The 21,258-nt window shown below is 42.6% G+C and overlaps 1 protein-coding gene across 1 annotated transcript in view; it reads left to right on the forward strand.

Moving 5' to 3' along the window:
- Window positions 1-8,175: 8,175 nt before the first annotated feature.
- The window catches only part of ADORA2B (adenosine A2b receptor), an 83,159-nt gene continuing 70,076 nt past the window's right edge, over window positions 8,176-21,258 (forward strand). The window contains exon 1 of the mRNA XM_056559151.1: window positions 8,176-9,085. Within this exon, the coding sequence (XP_056415126.1) occupies window positions 8,736-9,085 (350 nt within the window). The 5' untranslated portion in view covers window positions 8,176-8,735. The remainder of the gene's footprint in view (window positions 9,086-21,258) is intronic.

The following is a 21,258-nucleotide window of genomic DNA, read 5'->3' on the forward strand; positions in this document are numbered from 1 at the left end:
TCCCCCAATAAAAAAGTTAAACGTCAGTTTTTTCCTATTTTCCCCCCAAAAAGCGTTAAAAAAATTTTTATAGACATATTTGGTATCGCCGCGTGCGTAAATGTCCGAACTATTAAAATAAAATGTTAATGATCCCATACGGTAAACGGCGTGAACGAAAAAAAAAAAAAGGCCAAAATTCCTACTTTTTTAATACATTTTATTAAAAAAAAAATTATAAAAAATGTATTAAAAGTTTTTTATATGCAAATGTGGTATCAAAAAAAAGTACAGATCATGGCGCAAAAAATGAGCCCCCATACTGCCGCCTATACGGAAAAATAAAAAAGTTAGAGGTCATCAAAATAAAGGGATTATAAACGTACTAATTTGGTCAAAAAGTTTGTGATTTTTTTTAAGCGCAACAATAATATAAAAGTATATAATCATGGGTATCATTTTAATCGTATTGACCCTCAGAATAAAGAACACATGTCATTTTTACCATAAATTGTAAGGCGTGAAAACGAAACCTTCCAAAATTAGCAAAATTGCGTTTTTCGTTTTAATTTCCCCACAAAAATAGTGTTTTTTGGTTGCGCCATACATTTTATGATATAACGAGTGATGTCATTACAAAGGACAACTGGTCGCGCAAAAAACAAGCCCTCATACTAATCTGTGGATGAAAATATAAGAGTTATGATTTTTAGAAGGCGAGGAGGAAAAAATGAAAACGTAAAAATTTAATTGTCTGAGTCCTTAAGGCCAAAATGGGCTGAGTCCTTAAGGGGTTAATTCTAGTACTCGCCGATACCAAATACGAGTACTTTTATTTTAAAGGGAATCTGACACCAGGGTGACCCGGTTTCTGGCGCTGTTTACCGTATGATATGTGGGTACCGTGTTGTGTACAATGGAGGCGGCTGCTATGAGCCAAGATTTCTCTCTTCTTCATTGGACTGAACAGGGAATTTGCATTGGCGGCAAAACCAATGTCTCTGGAGCGTTTGCGCTGACGATCACATGGTGAGCAGCGGTAGAAACCGGGTCCCCTGCACTATCTACCTATAAATTCAAGTTAGTGCAGGTGACTCAGCAGTAAGATTGCCTTTAATAGTAGATAGTATCCCCTTGTAGGTAGTATTGATAGTTGCAGACATTAGTAGCAGCCCCCCTGTAGACCGCAGCCCCCCCCTTGAAGACAGCACCACCTCTTGTCCCCCTTGTAGACAGCGCCCCCCCCCCCCTGTGTCCCCCTTGTAGACAACAGCCCCCCCTTGTAGACAGTGCTCCCTCTTGTCCCCCTTACAGACAGCAAGCCCGCCCTTGCAGACATTGGGCCCCCACCTTGTAGACAGGGACCCACCCTTGTAGACAGCACCCCCCTACCCGTTTTAAACAGCACCCCACCCCTTTGTAGACAGCAGGCCCCCCACTTTGTAGACACCAGGCCCCATCCCCTTGTAGACAGCAGGCCCCCCTCCTTGTAGACAGCAGCCCCCCCTTGTAGACAGCAGACCCCCCCCCCCCTTTTATAGACAGCAGCCCACTTGGTACATAGTTTGTTTTCTGACAAACAAGAGGATATGTGGCTTAGATCAACGATTACAGGTTCCTATCCATGCGGAAATTGTTCATTGTGTAGATTGGTGCCTAAGGTTAAGGAATTCATCAATCCAATTGACAATCGTAAATATGTAATAAGAGACTTAATCAATTGTCAATCAGTTGGGGTAATCTATGCCGCCCAGTGCGGATGTGCCAAGCTATATGTTGGTAAGACCATCCAACAGCTTAGAAGTAGGATCTCCAAGCGTATTAGCACAATCCGCACTAGGGTGGATATACCCTTAGCTAGACATATGGTGGAAGTGCATGGAGCGGATTTGTCTAACCTCAAATTTTGGGCTACTACATGATTCAAGTTGGGCCCTAGATGAGGGAACCTAGATAGGAAATTGTTCCAGGAGGAAGTGAAATGGATTTATAGACTCCATACCTTGAGCCCTTATGGTTTAAATGAGGGATTTGCTTTTTCAGCATATATTTGATCTGGAAATTCTGCCAATTTATTTCAATATAATATTGCTTCAATTCGAATAACTGCCACATAAGCCAATAGACTGACATCAGTTGATGTCGGATTTACACCCACCCAGCTATAAAGATTTTCTCCCCAACCCTCCTTTCTTCCCCTCTTCTTACCTTTCAATCCTCCAAGTGTGATCATGGGCTGGTTCTTTTTGGATGATATAGGTTAATGACACTTATGTTGCCAGATAGTGTAGCATATAACGTTGTGATGAATTGTGAATTATGCATACAAATGTCTGATATTACCATGTTTGGTAAATGATAAGCGGGATGAATAATTAATAGGCAATAACACTGTGGATTGATGAAATGGGGAAATAGTGGGACTATTTATTGATTTAGTGCCAGAATGCATTTTTATATACATTTTTTCTTATTTATTCACTTCTTCTTGAATATATGCATTTAATTGAATAGTATACCAAAGATTCCAAATATATCATAATAATACCAGCCTATTGCAGAAATGCACTGTTTGATTGGATTCAGCCTAATATAGAGATGATAGGTTTAAGAGAATACACACTAATAGAACTTCTAAGTCCGTATGCATAGGTATGCGCGCAGCACACCACTGACATGACGAGCTTGCTAATGCAGACGTCGGGATTGTGGTGTAAGTATTTGTGCAGAGGTCACTGCGTAGCGCGTCTCTGTAGCACATCTAATAGAAGCTCCATAATAGACAACCAGAGTCTAAGTGCTGGCGCAGGGGTGATCGCGCAACACGTCAGGAATGTGCATGATCCAATGATGGTTTTAAATCCCCTTGCACAGCCTTTTCTCTCTCATTGCCCTGCGTCCTCTTGACAAAGCAACATCTGTAGCGAAACATGTCGAGGGAGCTGAGAGATAGAGTTTTTAATACAGTGCTTCTCCAAATAGCCCTTCCGTTGTACGTTGCAGGTACACATGGTGAATCGTTACCTGAACAACTGTGAGATCTGTAGAGCCATAGTGAATTACAAATAATGTATATGGAGAAGTGAGCACAATTTTTAACCCTTGTTTTTTGTTTGTGGCTTCTAATAAATATATTGTTTAGGGATATATGGGAAATAAAGGGCTTTAGTGTATCACCTGCTGGTGGTGATCTATAAGTAAATTAGTAAGTTATTTTTCACAGCACTATCACAGTCTGTGATAGTATGGGAACTATGTATTCAAGTGCAGTCACATGAAGTGTAAAAAAAAAAAAGAAAAGATGCTTCCATAGGATTCTCACTAGGTCATGCAGATGCTTTACATGCCTTTTTTTTATGTGTCTAGCATTTGTATTTGGCTCACAAATCCCTCTGTACTGCTGCTCCCTTATTCTGACACCCACTGCTCAGGAAGCGGAGTGTTTGAGCCATGCACTGAGCCTGCCTTCACTCACCATGCATTCACTTCCTCCCTGAGTCTGCTGTGTTGTGCTTGGTCTCTTTATCCAATCACTGCAGGCTGCTCTGCAACACCCCCCCCCCCACCCTCCCTCCTAGTTTTCAGACAGGAGTCTGATAAGACAGGAGTGAGCACAGAAGAGTGCAAGTCTCCCTCAGTTTACTGGAAAGGTTAATGTTTTGCCATGATGTACAACACATAAAAAGTTCTTTATTCAAACAGTTCCCATGGTTCCATCTCACAAATATATAGGGGTTAAGACAAGACCTTACAATCAAGGTACTGAGAGGGAATTTCAAAAACACACAAGAGAGAAAGACATTTGAAGCTAAAATTATACTTTTTTTAAATTCCAAAAACAGAGGACTGAATGTGGACTTTTCGCATTATCAAAACTTCCTATAACCTGTGCTGGATTGTCTTCTCCTTTGCATCTCACTATGTCGTGCATCTCTCCCATGCTTCCCCCTCCCTCCCCCTTTTTCTCATCCTTTTCTATGTAGTCTTTATGTTCCTATAGCTGGTCAATTTATGACCTATCTTAGTGTGAATTCTCCACATGCATTGTCTTAAAGTGTACCTGTCGTCAATAAAACTTTTTATATAATGTAGAGAAAACCATTATATGTATATTTGTAATATACATAGGTTAAAAAATGTTTATACTTTTGTCCCTGCAGCTATTACCTGTGTGTCTCTATGAGGAGTCCAAATACAGGAAGTGAGGGTGGGAAATCAGGGCTCTGTGTACTAAGAAAAGTAGGACAGTGTGCACTGAGGCTCTATAACACGCTCCCGGCTCACACATCAGGATGATTGACAAGCCAGGAGCCCGCACAGAGCCCTGCCTGTCCTGTCCTCACTTCCTGTTTTTGGACTCATCATAGAGACACACAGATAATAGCTGCAGGGACAGCCTTTTTTCACCCAAAAATATACACAATTTTCTAATCGATTTATATTATAAATATACATATAATAGTATTATCTACATTATATAAAATGTTTTTGTTGATGACAGGTATACTTTAACCCCTGCATAATTATGACATATAACCTGTCTTCTGCTTGTGAGCTTAAATTTGCTTTTGACTTGATAAAGGGAGGAATCCCGAAAGCTTCGCTACATAATTCTGTTAGTCCAATAAAAAAGGTATTACAAGATACTGCAACATTTTTTGATTACGCATCTATATATAGATTAGCATACATTTATTGGATTATATAATATTGTAGACTACAATATTTCATTCTAAAAATATACAAAAAATTGTCTATAGTAAATGGTATTTTACTCTATGTCCATATAGTGGAGCAGCCTTCTGCCAGAGGGCTCAAATGTAATGTGAACACAGCCTACGTTCTAGATGGGTTTTATTGAGTTAAAGGGGTACACTTCTATTAAAAAAATCTTAATCCTTCCAGTACTTATTAGCTGCTGAATGCTACAGAGGAAATTCCTTTCTTTTTGGAACACTGATGACATCACGAGCACAGTGCTCTCTGCTGACATCTCTGTCCATTTTAGCAACCATGCATAGCAGATGTATGCTAAGGGCAGCATGGTGGCTCAGTGGTTAGCACTGCTGCCTTGCAGTGCTGGGGACTTGGGTTCAAATCCCACTAAGGACAACAATAAATAAAGCGTTATTATTATTATAATAACCTGTGCTCGTGATGTCATCAGAGAGCATTCCAAAAAGAAAAGAATTTCCTCTGTAGTATTCAGCAGCTAATAAGTACAGGAAGGATTAAGATTTTTTTAAAGGAGTAGTCCAGTGGTGACTCAGTGGTTTACAACTTATCCCCTATCTTAAGGATAGGGGATAAGTTGCAGATCGCAGGGGGTCCGACCCCTGGGGCCCCCCGCGATCTCCTGTACGGAGCCCCGACAGCCCGCGGGAAGAGGGCGTGTCGACCTCAGCATGAAGCGGCGGCCGACACGCCCCCTCAATACAACTCTATGGCAGAGCCGAAGCGCTGCCTTCGGCAATCTCCGGCTCTGCCATTGAGATGTATTGAGGGGGCGTGTCGGCCGCCGCCTCGTGCGGGGGTCGACACCCGCTATCTCGGCGGAGAGCCGGGGCCCCGTACAGAGAGATCGCGGGGGGCCCCAGCGGTCGGACCCCCCGCGATCTCAAACTTATCCCCTATCCTTAGGATAGGGGATAAGTTTTTCACCACTGGACTACCCCTTTAATAGAAGTAATTTACAAATATGTTTAACTTTCTGCCACCAGTTGATTTAAAAGAAAAAAGGTTTTTACCGGAGTACCCCTTTAAAAGTGTATGGTATTACCAGTGGACTGAGTGTGATGCAAGGTACTCTGGACCCCCCATGACCATGGGCCTCTGGCACTGCCCTTATGCCTGAATAGTTACCCCCACCCTTTAAGTAGTATATTGTAAGTGATCTAAATTAAAGAACACCCCGGGATTTGATTTTCTCTCATTAACTATTAGCTAAATAGTTCCTCCTGGCAGTGGGTGTGATCCAAACACTGTCATTGTCTGAGCTTCACTACTAGTCACCAATTAGTAGCCCCCAAAAGTAGTTAAAAAAAACAACAAAAACTATTTATAATATATTAATAATAAATGTATTAGCTACCAAAATCTGGAAAAAGAAATGGTAATATGTTAATAAATAAAAATAATAACAACGATAAAAACCGTTTCACCACACAGTGTGCCTCCAGCTGTTGCAAAACTACAACTCCCAGCATGCCCGGACAGCCTTCGGCTGTCCGGGCATGCTGGGAGTTGTAGTTTTGCAACAGGTGGAGGCACACTGTTTGGAAAACCCTGCACAACTTGCTTTATATGTAAATGATATTTTTTTGGTACAAATACAGCATAAGTTTCTTTTCTATAGTGTCTATGAGTAACCCCCCATAAGGAATGCCAGTCTAAGAGCACCCCAGTGCCAAGGAAATGTCCTTATTTTGCCACCTAGTGAGCACGCCCATTAATAGTGCCAAAGAACCTCCTACTATATATCATCAGAGAAGCACAAGAGAGCACCCATTACCAGTGGCAGAAATTTCTACTCTCACTGTGCCAGTAAAAGAGCACTCTATCTCTTTGCCAGCCAAAGGTCACCCCATTATTAGGACCAGAGATTCTTCTTCTCACTGTGCCATCCAGATTGTACCCCACTCCCGATGCCAGGATATCTCCACTGTGCCAGCCAGAGAGCACCCCCATTATTAGTGCCAGAGATTCCACCTCTCACTGTGCCAACCACAGAGCACCCCCACTACCAATGCCAGAGCAAATTCCATCATAGCAGCAAGAACACCATATTATCCGTGCCACAAAAATCGCCACTGTGTCAGCCAGAGATTACCCCCATTATTGATTCACTGTGCCAACTAAAGAGCACCCCATGAGTGCCACTGTGCCAGCCAGAGATTACCCCCATTATTGATTCACTGTGCCAACTAAAGAGCACCCCATGAGTGCTGCTGTGCCAGCTAGAGAGCACCCTATTATTAATGCCAGAGAAACATCCACTGTGCCAGCCATCCCCACTATGAATGCCAGGGAACTCTCCCTCTGTGCCCGCCATAAGGTGGCACTGTTACCAGAGAATGAGACTCAGAAGTCTTCCAGAAATTCAGGGTCCATTGCAAAACTATGTGATGCCAGCCTTGCCAGCTACCCGACCCTGGCAGTGCCATCCGCCAAACGGAATACCATGACATGGGAAAGAAACGTTTATATCGGGACTACAGGAAACAGCTGTGCCTCTGACTACAAATCGGAGCTTGCACGCTGTTCTGCCATGCTGGGAGTTGTAGTTCCACAGCAGCTGTAGAGCCATAGGTTGCAGTTGAACAAAACTACAGAAGTGTCTGAGAGATGTGCAGGAGGCTCGTGTGTGAACAGCGCTTTATAGCAGGGTCCTATGTCATCAGCCCAAACCAGCAGCGCCCTATAGCAGGGTCCTATGTTATCAGTCCAAACCAGCAGCGCCTTATAGCAGGGTCCTATGTGATGAGTCCAAACCAGCAGCGCCTTATAGCAGGGTCCTATGTGATGAGTCCAAACCAGCAGCGCCTTATAGCAGGGTCCTATGTGATGAGTCCAAACCAGCAGCGCCCTATAGCAGGGTCCTGTATGAACAGCCCAAACCATCAGCACCCTATAGCAGGGTCCTATATGATCAGTCCAAACCAACAGCGCTTTATAGCAGGGTCCTATATGAGCAGTCCAAACTAGCAGCGCCCTATAGCAGGGTCCTATGTGATCAGCCCAAACCAACAGCGCTTTATAGTAGGGTCCTATATGAGCAGTCCAAACTAGCAGCGCTTTATAGCAGGGTCCTATGTGATCAGCCCGGACCAGCAGCGCTTTATAGCAGGGTCCTATATGAGCAGCCCAAACCAGCAGCGCTTTATAGCAGGGTCCTATGTGATCAGCAGCGCCCTATAGCAGGGTCCTACGTGATCAGTCCAAACCAGCAGCGCTTTATAGCAGGGTCCTATGTGATCAGCAGCGCCCTATAGCAGGGTCCTATGTGATCAGTCCAAACCAGCAGCGCTCTATAGGAGGGTCCTATGTGATCAGTCCGGGCTAGCAGCGCCCTATAGCAGGGTCCTATGTGATCAGCAGCGCCCTATAGCAGGGTCCTATGTGATCAGTCCAAACCAGCAGCGCTCTATAGGAGGGTCCTATGTGATCAGCCCGGGCTAGCAGCGCCCTATAGGAGGGTCCTATAGTACCGGGGGAGGGGCGGGAGCGTGTATTGACGCGTTTCCTAAACTCTGCCGTGTGTACAGTGTATAAGGGCAGGATCCGAGTGCACACTCCACAGCTGCTCCTCCTGACTGCTCCTCCGCCCCGCACATCACACATTGTGGATTACTGGATAGAGCTGCCGGAATCCTGGAATACGTCCTATGTCTCCTGACGCGGTGATGCCCGGATGGCACTGCGCCTCTCAGGGGGCATCCTGGCACAGGGGCACCTAAAGGGCTGACACCTGCTTGTCTTCTCTGCTCCTGAAACCTGTGATGAAGGTCGGATCCCTTGGTGATGCTCCTTAGCCCAGGTCCCATAAGGGTTTGGGATGACAAGTGAGATTATGAAGGATTCCACTGGGGACAAGAAGTGACAGGTGGGCACAGCCGGTACCCCCCACTCTCAGGACATATAAGCCTCCTTGTCATTGCTGCAGCTGACTGGACATTTCTCCCAAGAAGTTACAAGACAGGAGTTGACTCTTGCAACTCCCTCCTTTCCCAGCCACAGATGCCTGAACCTGTCTCCTTATGTGTTATGAACCAGTAGTGGAAATGAGCATAAATCCGGCTTACATAGCTCTGGAGGTGATCATTGCTGTCCTGTCCATTGTAGGGAACGTGTTGGTCTGCTGGGCAGTGGCCATTAACAGCACCTTGAAAAATGCCACCAACTATTTCCTGGTGTCCCTGGCAGTGGCTGATATAGCAGTGGGTCTGCTTGCCATCCCCTTTGCCATCACCATCAGCATTGGCTTACAGACTGATTTCCATAGTTGCTTGTTCCTTGCCTGCTTTGTGCTGGTGCTGACCCAAAGCTCCATATTCAGCCTGCTGGCTGTGGCTATAGACAGGTACCTGGCCATCAAGATCCCTCTCAGGTAAGAGGCACCTGTGGGGGCGGTGGGATGGGGGGAGAGAGGAGGAATGGCTTGTTCTTCACACTGTCATTAAAGGGGTTATCCAGGAAAAAACATTTATATATATATATATATATATATATATATATATATATATATATATATATCAACTGGCTCCAGAAAGTTAAACAGATTTGTAAATGACTTCTATTAAAAAATCTTAATCCTTTCAGTACTTATGAGCTTCTGAAGTTGAGTTGTTCTTTTCAGTCTAAGTCCTCTCTGATGACACGTGTCTCGGGAACCGCCCAGTTTAGAAGAAAATCCCCATAGCAAACCTCTTCTAAACTGGGCGGTTCCCGAGACACGTGTCATCAGAGAGCACTTAGACAGAAAAGAACAACTCAACTTCAGAAGCTCATAAGTACTGAAAGGATTAAGATTTTTTTAATAGAAGTCATTTACAAATCTGTTTAACTTTCTGGAGCCAGTTGAGATAGATAGATATATATATAAAGTTTTTTCCTGGATAACCCCTATAAAGTTGGGGAAACCAATAATTAAAATCATAGAATAATAATTATGGGCTGGAGGTAAAACTGCGTAGGACAGTGGTCCCCAAACTGTGGCCCTCCAGATGTTGCAAAACTACAATTCCCAGCATGCCTGGACAGCCGTTGGCTGTCCAGGCATGCTGGGAGTTGTAGTTTTGCAACATCTGGAGGGCCACAGTTTGGGGACCACTGGCGTAGGACATGTCACCAAACCTGATGTCTATGGATTCACACCAGTAGCAATAATGCTTATATTTATGGCAGTGATCCCCAACCTGTTGCCATCAGTGCATGATGTTTTGCATCAGGAGAGCCACAGGTTGAGGATCGCTGGTCTGTGGCGGTATTTCACAACCAGTGTGCCTCCAGCTGTTGCAAAGCTACAACTCCCAACATGCCCAGACAGACGAAGGCTGTAGTTTTGCAACAGCTGGAGGCACGCTGGTTGAAAAAAAAAACTGGGACAGAAAAGGTGTTTTATATATTATATATAAATATAATTTGTGTCTTTTAATAGCCAAATATTTTGCATTCATTATACATTTTTTTTATTTATCCATTTTCTTGTATTTTAATACCCAGCATGCCTAGACAGAAGGCTGTTCAGGCATGCTGGGAGTTGTAGTTGTCAATACCGGTTGGGAAACACTGATGTATAGTATCAGGTTCACTCCAGAAGCAATACTCCTTTTGTCTATGGCAGTGATTCCATGAGTCTATGCCATGATGGGAGTTGTAGTTTTGCACTAGGTGGAGAGCCACAGGTTGGAGATCGCTGGTATATGGCAGTATTTTCCGACCAGTGTGCCTCCAGTTGTGGTGAAACTACAACTCCCAGCATGCCCGGACAACATGCCAGGAGTTGTAGTTTTGCCACAGCTGGAGGCACACAGGTTGAGAAACACTGGTCTATGGGATAAGATTCACTCTAGGTGCAGTAATCCTCATGTGCCTCCAGCTGTTGCAAAACTACAACTCCCAGCATGCCTAGACAGACGAAGGCTGTAGTTTTGCAACAGCTGGAGGCACGCTGTTTGGGAAAAAAAACTGGGATAGAAAAAGTGTTTTATAATATATATATATATATATATATATATATATATATAATTTATTTATCCATTTTTCTTGTATTTTAATACCCAGCATGCCCAGACAGAAGGCTGTTCAAGCATGCTGGGAGTTGTAGTTGTCAATACCGGTTGGGAAACACTGGTGTATAGTATCAGGTTCACTCCAGAAGCAATACTCCTTATGTCTATGGCAGTGATTCCATGAGTCTATGCCATGATGGGAGTTGTAGTTTTGCACTAGGTGGAGAGCCACAGGTTGGAGATCGCTGGTATATGGCAGTATTTTCCGACCAGGGTGCCTCCAGTTGTGGTGAAACTACAACTCCCAGCATGCCCGGACAATAGTTTTGCAACAGCTGGAGGCACACAGGTTGAGAAACACTGGTCTATGGGATAAGATTCACTCCAGTAGCAATAATTCTCATGTGCCTCCAGCTGTTGCAAAATTACAACTCCCAGCATGCCTGGACAGCCGTTGGGAAACACTGGTCTGTGGTATAAGATTCACTCAAGAAGCAATAATCCTTATGTCTATGGCAGTGATTCCAGGAGTCTATGACATGATGGGAGTTGTAGTTTTGCTTCAGCTGGAGAGCCACAGGTTGGGGATCACTAATCTATGACAGCATTTACCAACCAGTATGCCTCCAGCTGTTGCAAAACTACAACTCCCAGCATGCCCGGAAAGCCAACAGCTGTCCAGGCATGCTGGGAGTTGTAGTTTTGCAACAGCTGGAGCAACACAGGTTGAGAAACACTGGTCTGTGGTATAAGATTCACTCCAGTAGCAATAATCCTTATGTCTATGGCAGCGATTCCAGGAGTCTATCACATGATGGGAGTTGTAGTTTTGCTTCAGCTGGAGAGCCACAGGTTGGGGATCACTAGTCTATGGCAGCATTTTCCAACCAGTGTGCCTCCAGCTGTTGCAAAACTACAACTCCCACCGTGCCCGGACAGCCAACGGCTGTCCGGGCATGCTGGGAGTTGTAGTTTTGCAACAGCTGGAGCAACACAGGTTGAGAAACACTGGTCTGTGGTATAAGATTCACTCCAGAAGCAATAATCCTTATGTCTGAAATTCACCACCTGGAGAGAAACAGGTTGGGAAATCACCGGTCTATGGTATCAGAACATTCAGCTTCAAATCATCAGAAAATTCATCAGATCTTCATTCGTTCTTGATCCTAACCATGATACGCATTTGGCTTCTGACAGATCAAACAGAAACAGCGATGCATTGGAAAAGCTGGTTGTACATATTTAGTGGAAGATTAAATATTTATATTTAATCGTTACATTAAATGTAACAAAACATCCAGTTAGTGTGGAGACAATCCTGTCCTGGTGGCAAATCCACTGTATCACTTAATAACAAACACTTATAGCAAGTGATGTTAAGATAGGTTGTAAATCAGAATAAGCCTTCAGCTATCAGGGCATGCTGGGACTTGTAGTTACGTTACACTGTCACGATTGATTGTTGTGTTTACAAAATATCCATTTAGTGTGGAGACAATCCTGCGCTGATGGCAAAACCGTTGTATCACTTAATAAAAAAAACACCATAGGAAGTGATGGTAAGATACATTGTAAATCAGCATTCCAGGACATGCTGATACTTGTAGTTCTTCAACAGCTGGAGAGCCACAAGTTAAAGACCACTGCTATAAATGAATGATCATTGGTGCTCGGACCGATGCCAGTCCCAGAGATCTGTAAACAGAGGTGCCAGTGGTGCTTTTATGAGTCAGCTGTGCTTATTTAAGATGGGAGAATCAAGTTGGCATTTAGGCAATAAAAGCTCAACCTGTTGTCTCTCAAGTAAAACTGAAATCATAAAGGCATGGTGCTCGGAGGAGACCAGCAAACCTAGAGGATCATACATTTACATCATATTCTATTGGTTTGTCTTGAATAGGTTCCATATCTTACACATTTATGCTGTGTTTTACAAACAGTGTGTCTCCAGCTGTTGCAAAACCACAAACCCTGAGCTTGAAAGCTTAGACTGCTCAATACTGCTGTATAACGTCCTCTGTTCTGCTGCTGCTTCTTGTTGTTTGCTATAAAGATATATGGCAGTGTTTTCCATCTAGCTGTTGAAAACTTCAACTTCCAGCATGCCCGGACAGCCTCAGGGGATCCTTGCTTGTCTGTCTGGGTAACTACCATAGACTTCAATAGAGGCACGTGTGAACATGTTAAAGGGGTACTCCGGTGTAAAACTTTTTTTTTTTTTTTTTTTATCAACTGGTGCCAGAAAGTTAAACAGATTTGTAAATTACTTCTATTAAAAAATCTTAATCCTTCCATTACTTATTAGCTGCTGAATACTACAGAGGAAATTATTTTCTTTTTGGAACACAGAGCTCTCTGCTGACATCATGACCACAGTGCTCTCTTCTGACACCTCTATCCATTTTAACAACTGTCCAGAGTCGGAGAAAATCCCCATAGAACACATATGCTGCTCTGGACAGTTCTTAAAATGGACAGAGATGTCAGCAGAGAGCACTGTGTTCCAAAAAGAAAAGAATGTCCTCTGTAGTATTCAGCAGCTAATAAGTACTGGAAGGATTAAGATTTTTTAATAGAAGTAATTTACAAATATGTTTAACTTTCTGCCACCAGCTGATTTAAAAGAAAAAAGGTTTTTACCGGAGTACCCCTTTAAAAGTGTATGGTATTATCAGTGTACTGAGTGTGATGCAAGGTACTCTGGACCCCCCATGACCATGGGCCTCTGGCACTGCCCTTATGCCTGAATAGTTACCCCCACCCCAGAAGTAATTTACAAATCTGTTTAACTTTCTAGCACCTGTGGATTTAAAGTAATAATAGTAATATGTTTTCCACCGGAGTACCCCTTTAAGCATCCCCTCCATTCATTTTACCCCTAAAATACAGTTGTGTGTTATTCCAGTTTGTGGGGTTTCCAAAGATAGGACCCCCACCCATAAACATTAGAAGAATATTTACTGAACCTTCTGATGTTTATGGCAGTGATTCCAGTCTATGAAATGAAGGGAGTTGTAGTTTTGCATCAGCTGGAGAGTCACAGGGTGGGGATTTCTGGCCTATGACAGTATTTCCCAATCAGTGTGCCTCCAACTGTTGCAAAACTATAACTCCTTCAACTGTCTGGGCATGCTGGGGTTGTAGTTTTGCAACAGGTTGGGAAACACTGATCTAATGTGTATGGAGGCGGTCCTCACTTAGGGGAAAGAAGGATCGGGCAGTTGGAGTTCACCCTGCCTGATCCTATTATCCTTAAAGCAAAGATGTGTTGTTGTTGTTATTATTATTCAATATTCTATAAGTATAACATTTTTATTATTATTAATAATAATAATAAAATAATGTGTATTAGTATAGGCGTTTTTTATTTAGCGTTTTATCCCCTGCAATTTTCACATTACACATCTTGTAATTCTTTCATCATGTGACTCAGGGATTTTCATATAGAATAGGGAGGAAAAAAACTAAACAAATAGCTAACATACATGCATAAATATTCATCTATAGAAACCTACGTGAACAAAAGAAAAATATAATAAAAAACAAAAAAAAAGTGCCATACTCAGAGGACCTGCAATTTAAATATATAAAGCCACTAAAGGGTGAAAAACACACACACAAGTAAAAACAAACAAAAAAACATGTAGGTCTGGTGTTTCATATTTCCCTATTGATTCTTAGCTATCATCTGGCCGCAGTGTTTTTGGTCAAAGAAAACGCTATGCCGCAAGTATGCATTATCAGTTTTCAGCCTAAAAAGCACACACAGTTCACCATAAATCACGCTTGTCTTCATGGTGATTATTGGCGCTATGCTTTTTTTTTTTTACAGGCGAAATTCATTTTTAATGCATTTTACCTGTAGGAACTGTGCAGCCAGCAACCACATTTTAAGGGTACGTTCACACGAGTGGATCCACAGCGTACTTTACTCTGCGGATCCGCCGATGAAGGACCCTCTGTATTCTGCCTTCACGTGTGCCTGCTCGTAGCGGCAATACGCCGCTATGTACAGACACACTGAAACGATGTGCGAGTCGCTCCGCATGCGCGGTGTACTCGCACACGTCGCGGCTGCTCCCCCTTCTCAGTGAGCCAGTCCGAGCGCTGCCGCGATGTGCGAGTATACTGCGCATGTGCACGGCGACTCGCACATCGCACTGTGTCTGCTCGTAGCGACATATTGCCGCTATGAGCAGAGGCACATGTGAAGGCAGAATACAGAGGGTCCTTCAACGGCAGAACCGCAGTGAAATCCGCTGCAAAAATCCGCTCGTGTGAACGTACCCTTATGGTAGGGTCACACGTGCCGTAATTTTCAGCCGCAGATTTTGCTACCCATTGACTTCAATGGGTAGGAAAATATAATACCTAAGACTGCACTGCATGGCAAAATAGATGCGTTTCTTTGCGTTTTCCTTTTGCCTTTCGAAAGTGCAACACCGCAGCATGTGAGTCCAGCTTACGTTTAAAACTTAGCTAAAAAAATGTTTTAAAATGTGCAAAAGAGTTAACATAGAATTCATTGTGAATTATACGTTTTTTTGTTATTTTCCCAAATTTGGATGCATCTTGTATGGTATTTTGCCCATCCCTTACTTCCTACGTTAACAAGGTTGCCCAAACCTAAATGTCACAGTGCTTGTCTTGTGGGCTTTGTCTATTATGTAGGATATACTTCAATTCACATGTTCCTGGAGATCACATGTGCCAACTATGAATAGACAATAGTTTAAATATTAATACCAGCATTTTATGTCGTTCTAGCCTAGAGGTGTAAAGCCCTGTAAAGAGCGCACACCCACTCATATTCCTATCTGGGATATGTGCGCCCCAGCCTTGAGCCCCGGATCTCTAATCCAAGACGTATGGGACAGAGATTGCACTGACAACAATCTAAAATAGTTTTTTAACCAGCGTGCCTCCAGCTGTTGCAAAACTACAACTCCCAGCATGCTGGGAGTTGTAGTTTTGCAATAGCTGGAGGCACCTTGGTTGTGAAACACTGATATAGACTTAGTGTACTGTAGTCTGCTAGTGACTACATTCAATCTGTTTCCAGAATGTATACTTTCTTTTGCAGGACTCATAGTAAGGCTAAGGCAACAATCTAGAGCAGTGTTTCCTAACCAGTGTGCCTCCAGCTGCTGCAAAACTACAACTCCCAGCAAGCCTGGACAGCTAACAATTTAAAGGGGTACTCCACTGGAAAACATGGCAGTGCACAGTACATTGTCATAGTCTGTGTGTGTTTACACCTGCTGGGTCTTTAAAGGGGTACTCCATTGGAAAACATTTAATTTTTTTTAAATGAAATGGTGCATGAATTTAGGACAGTTCCTAAAATGGACAGAGGTGTCAGCAGAGAGCACTGTGGTCAGAAGGAAAGGAAATTCAAAAAGAAAAGAACTTCCTTTGGGGAATATAGCAGCTGATAAGTACTGGAAGGATTAAGAATTTTTAATAGAAGTAATTTACAAATCTCTTTAACTTTCTGGCACCAGTTGACCTTAAAGAAAAAATGTTTTACAGTGGAGTACCCCTTTAAAGACCCAACAGTCTATGAAAATGTACTGTGCACTGCCTTAATGTGCATTATAATGCAGTGTTTTCCAACCAGTGTGCCTCCAGCTGTTGTAAAACTACAACTGACAGTATGTAGTTTTGAAACAGCTGGATGCACCCTGGTTGGGAATCACTAATCCAATGTGATCTCATCTTAATCACGTTTGCCTGGATAATGAATGGGATGTTGGTCAGAGACCAATATTTACAAAAAAAAAAAAAAAAGATAGCTCTTTATTCCCATAGGTCACTATCGGCTGTAGGAATCATGGTGATAAGATAGGGGTCATCCAGGTCACAAAGTGATCCCAAAGTATCCAATCATCTATAAGTAGATATTGTCATTGCAATCTGACCATCTCAGTCACACCATGCCCAAACCTGCTACGTGGAAATCCACATAGTGATACAATGTTACCTTGTAGTAATATTCATTATGTTTATAAAATAAACCCAGTTAGTCTCTATCACGTGTGCAATGTTTAGTATTGTTTGTTTATTCTACAAACTTATGACATGTCAATTAGATGTGTAATAAAGGTTACAACAGTGTATGCCAGGAAGATGGAACCCCCACCGATATGGAGAATGGGGGTTCTAGACCCCCTTGTTTCTGTGATTCCCAGATGCTAAACAACTTTCAGTCAGACTTGATGTATCTGAAGCCCTAATCAGCTTTTAGGATTTTTCAAATGTTACTACATTTCATATATGCTTTGTTTACGCAATAGAAAAGCATAATCCACTATACATTTCACACTAGGACAGTGTTTCCCAACCAGGGTGCCTTTAGCTGTTGCAAAACTACAACTCCCAGCATGACCGGCTGTCTGGGCATGCTGGGAGTTGTAGTTTTGCAACAGCTGGAGGCACGTTAGTTGGGAAACAGTGAACTAGGAGATTGTGTTTGGTTTATGAAAGTCTATCACTATAGTAGACAATACAATAGAGGACAGTGCACTGTGTATAGTAGACAATACAATAGAGGACAGTGCACTGTGTATAAAAGACAATACAACAGAGGACAGTGCGCTGTGCATAGTACATAACACAGTAGAGCACAGTGCACACTCTATATAGTAGATAAGGCTACAGTTACATATGCGGAGCCCGACTCCGGTGGAACTGGGCAAAAATTGCCACAACTGATGCCAGAAGTGCATCAGTTGTGTATCAGCTGGCATACATTGTTTGTGATCACAGGACAGGGGAAAGTAGCAATATGTGTTCCCATGTCTGTGCCAGTCCGGTGAGTCCAATCATCCAGCGTCCAAACTGAGATTCCGGATGATTGTGAACTATCCCATTCAAATAATTGGGATCAGTTCATCCATCATTTTCCCTCCAGTGCATTTTCTGCAGCGCTGGAGGGGGTAAAAAAAAAACTGATGACGCACATATGTAAAGGAAGCCTAACACAGTAGTGGACAGTGCACTGTGTATAGTAGATAACCCAAAAGAGGACAGTGCACTGTGTATAGTAGACAATACAATAGAGGTCAGTGCACTGTGTATAGTAGATAACACAGTGGAGCACAGTGCACACTGTATGTAGTAGATAACACAATAGTGGACAGTGCACTGTGTATACTAGATAACACAATAGAGGGAAGTGCACTGTTACAAATTGATCTGAATAGTCTGGAAAGTAGCAGATAAGGTTCAACACCGATAAATGTAAGGTTATGTACATAAGGAGGAAAATACAGGCTGGGGTTATGTATTAAGTTGGAAAACACTGGGGCGACTGACATGGAAAATTTACTTGTAGCAAACAGTGTCAGGCAGCTGCTGCCAAGGCAAATAAAATCATGGGGTGCATCAAAAAGGGCATAGATGCCCACGACAAGGAAATTATTCTACCGCTGTACAAATCACTAGTCAGACCACACATGGAATACTGTGTACAGTACTGGAAAAATAAAGATATAGTGGAGCTGGAGGACTAAAGGAGGGAGGACTACAGTACCCAGAAAGATTATCAGAATTAGGGTTATTTAGTTTAGAAAAAAAGAAGGCTTAGGGGCGACCCAATAACTATGTATAAATATATCAGGGGACAGTACAGAGATCTCTCCCATGATCTATTTATACCCAGGACTGTATCTATAACAAGGGGGCATCTTCCACATCTTGAGGAAAGAAGGTTTCTACACCAGCACAGACAGGGGTTCTTTACTGTAAGAGCAGTGAGACTGTGGAATTCTCTGCCAAGGGAGGTGGTCATGGGGAACTCAATAAAAGTGTTTAAAAGGGGTCTGGATGCATTTATGGCGAGTGATAACATTACAGGTTATGGGTATTAGATCTATAGAGACAGAACATTGATCCAGGGATTTATTCTGATGCTATATTGGAGTCGGGAAGGAGTTTCCCCTAGTATGGGGTAATTGGCATCAGCCTCATAAGGTTTTTTTTTCTTCTTTTTTTTGCCTTCCTCTGGATCAACAAAGTAAGGACACAATAGAGATAGAGGTTTGTCTTTTATCAGACGATTTTCTTTTTTATGTCTGATTAACTATGTCACCGTTATGAGAGTTTCCTTGATGATGATCATCATTCCTTCATCAGATGAGGATTTTCAGTTTTCCATTCCAATTTCCTGTTTTCAATTTTTCCTTTGTTGCTACAGTTTATTACCTTTTGTTCAAAAAAAATAAAATAAACCTCTACTAGTGGTCTTCAAGTCCATTTATATTGTTGCATTTGTTTGCTGTGAAGTTGGCATTATGTTATATATTATATGATAAGCTCCTCTGAGCTTCACGGTATGCACGGTATTCTTAGTGCATTATTGCAGAAGTTTTAGGGGTTTTCTAGGATTTAAAGATCTGCTGTGTTTTTCTATTCCTTGATATCCCCCTTTATCCAATAAACACAATGAATACATCTGACTTGGGTAGTGATTATATTGTTTATTATGTACATACTTCACCCCAGTGTTCTTTAAGCTGTGGCTCTCTGGAATGCTGGGATTTGTAGTTAAAAAAAAATAGCTAAAGGTCGTGTTCAGCCCCGCTGCGCACTCCCATTCTATCGGTTTACAGCTACCGATGTGTGAACAGCGAGACATTTTCGCATTTGTACCAGATGTGAACTCGCGTTGATAGTTCTCCAGCTGCACATGGAACGGGTCCTAGTGATGTTTGTTTTCCATCCCCAACTTCTGTTCTGTCATTTAAGATCTGACTTTTTTTTATTCGTGTCACCGGCCCCTGGTTGCTGAAAATTTCTCCAGATGTAGTCTTCTGGATGGTCGGCGGGAATTCTGCTTTGATCTGTTTCTTGTAAACATTTTCCAAAAAGGTTGTATCATGTAGAGGTGACTTTGTGCGGGGATGAATAGAACAATGGAAACTTAAAAAATGAAAATACGTTTAGAACTCAAGTATTATACAAAACCGCCATTCCTTATCGAGTAACAGGTTGAATAACATTGTAGACATAGGCAACGTTCACACGGGCGGAACTTCTGCGGTATGTCCGCACTGACTATTCCGTACGGACATTCCTCTGCCGCAGAGCCCCTTTGATTTCAGTGGGATTCTGCGGCGGCACTGTTCATGCAGCAGAATTTCCGCGCCAGATGTTTCTGGTGCGGAAATTCGGATTCTGGTGTCCGCAGAAAGAATAGTCAAGTCTATTCTCTCTGCAAGGAAATGCATTGCCGTCTATGAGACTGCACATTTCCGAGTGGTCCTTAGTCAAACATGCCGAATGTCAGCATCTGTTTCTCTTGCGGACATTCCGCACAATTTCCGGCCATGTGAACATAGCCATACTCCTGAGTTCCAAAGATCATCGATCAGATGTGGTCATTAGTAAGTTTGGTTTATTAAAGGGGTATTCCAGGAAAAAATTTCTTTTTATATATCAACTGGCTCCAGAAAGTTAAACAGATTTGTAAATTACTTCTATTAAAAAATCTTAACCCTTCTAATAATTATCAGCTGCTCAAGTTGAGTTGTTCTTTTCTGTCTGGCAACAGTGCTCTCTGCTGACATCTCTGCTTGTCTCGGGAACTGCACAGAGTAGAAGAGGTTTGCTATGAGGATTTGCTTCTACTCTGGACAGTTCCCGAGACACGTGTCATCAGAGAGCACTTAGACAGAAAAAACAACTCAACTTCAGCAGCTCATAAGTACTGAAAGGTTTAAGATTTTTTAATAGAAGTCATTTACAAATCTGTTTAACATTCTGGAGCCAGTTGATTTATATATACATATATATATATATATATATATATATATATATATATATATAAAAGTTTTTTCCTGGAATACCCCTTTAAAGTCTATGGCCGCCCCATGGGTACACCAAAGTATATGTCAGAAAACCTTTTTGAAGGAGACGCAAAGCATGTTTTTTATTTTAATTTTAGGAAAAGACTCTCTTTCCTTACTACGAGTCCTGCAAAAGAAAGTATGGGTCCTGGAAACAGACTGAATATAGTCACTAGCAGAATACAGTACATTCAGTCTTTATCAGTGTTTCCCAAACAGGGTACCTCCAGCTGTTGCAAAACTACAACTCTCAGCATGCCCGGACAGCCTTTGGCTGTCCGGGCATGCTGGGAGTTGTAGTTTTGCAACAGCTGGAGGCAGCCTGGTTGAAAAATACTGGTCTATATAGTTGATGGGCGTACCATAGGAACACTGAGATATATGTCTGAATGCCCTTATACTGGCAATATACTGTGAAAACATGAAGCAAATATGGCCGCACATAATTTCATTAGTCCACCTCCTCTCCCTCTGTATACAGTAACAGATTGTTGCTCAATGTCGCACGTTCAACAAGGCTTCCGCAAGCACGCTTTTGTCTACGGATCATGTAAAGCAAGGGTCATTGGGTACATACATTTCCCTTATATTACCATGTCAAATCAACCACTGGAAAGCGGCAGTCAGACCATCTGGAAATCATCTACGTCATGTTTTTATCTCTTTTTCATCTCCGCCTTAGCGAGAGGAATCATACCTTG

Source organism: Hyla sarda, chromosome 2 (assembly GCF_029499605.1).
Source record: "Hyla sarda isolate aHylSar1 chromosome 2, aHylSar1.hap1, whole genome shotgun sequence".
In the NCBI taxonomy this organism is placed as follows: Eukaryota; Metazoa; Chordata; class Amphibia; order Anura; family Hylidae; genus Hyla; species Hyla sarda.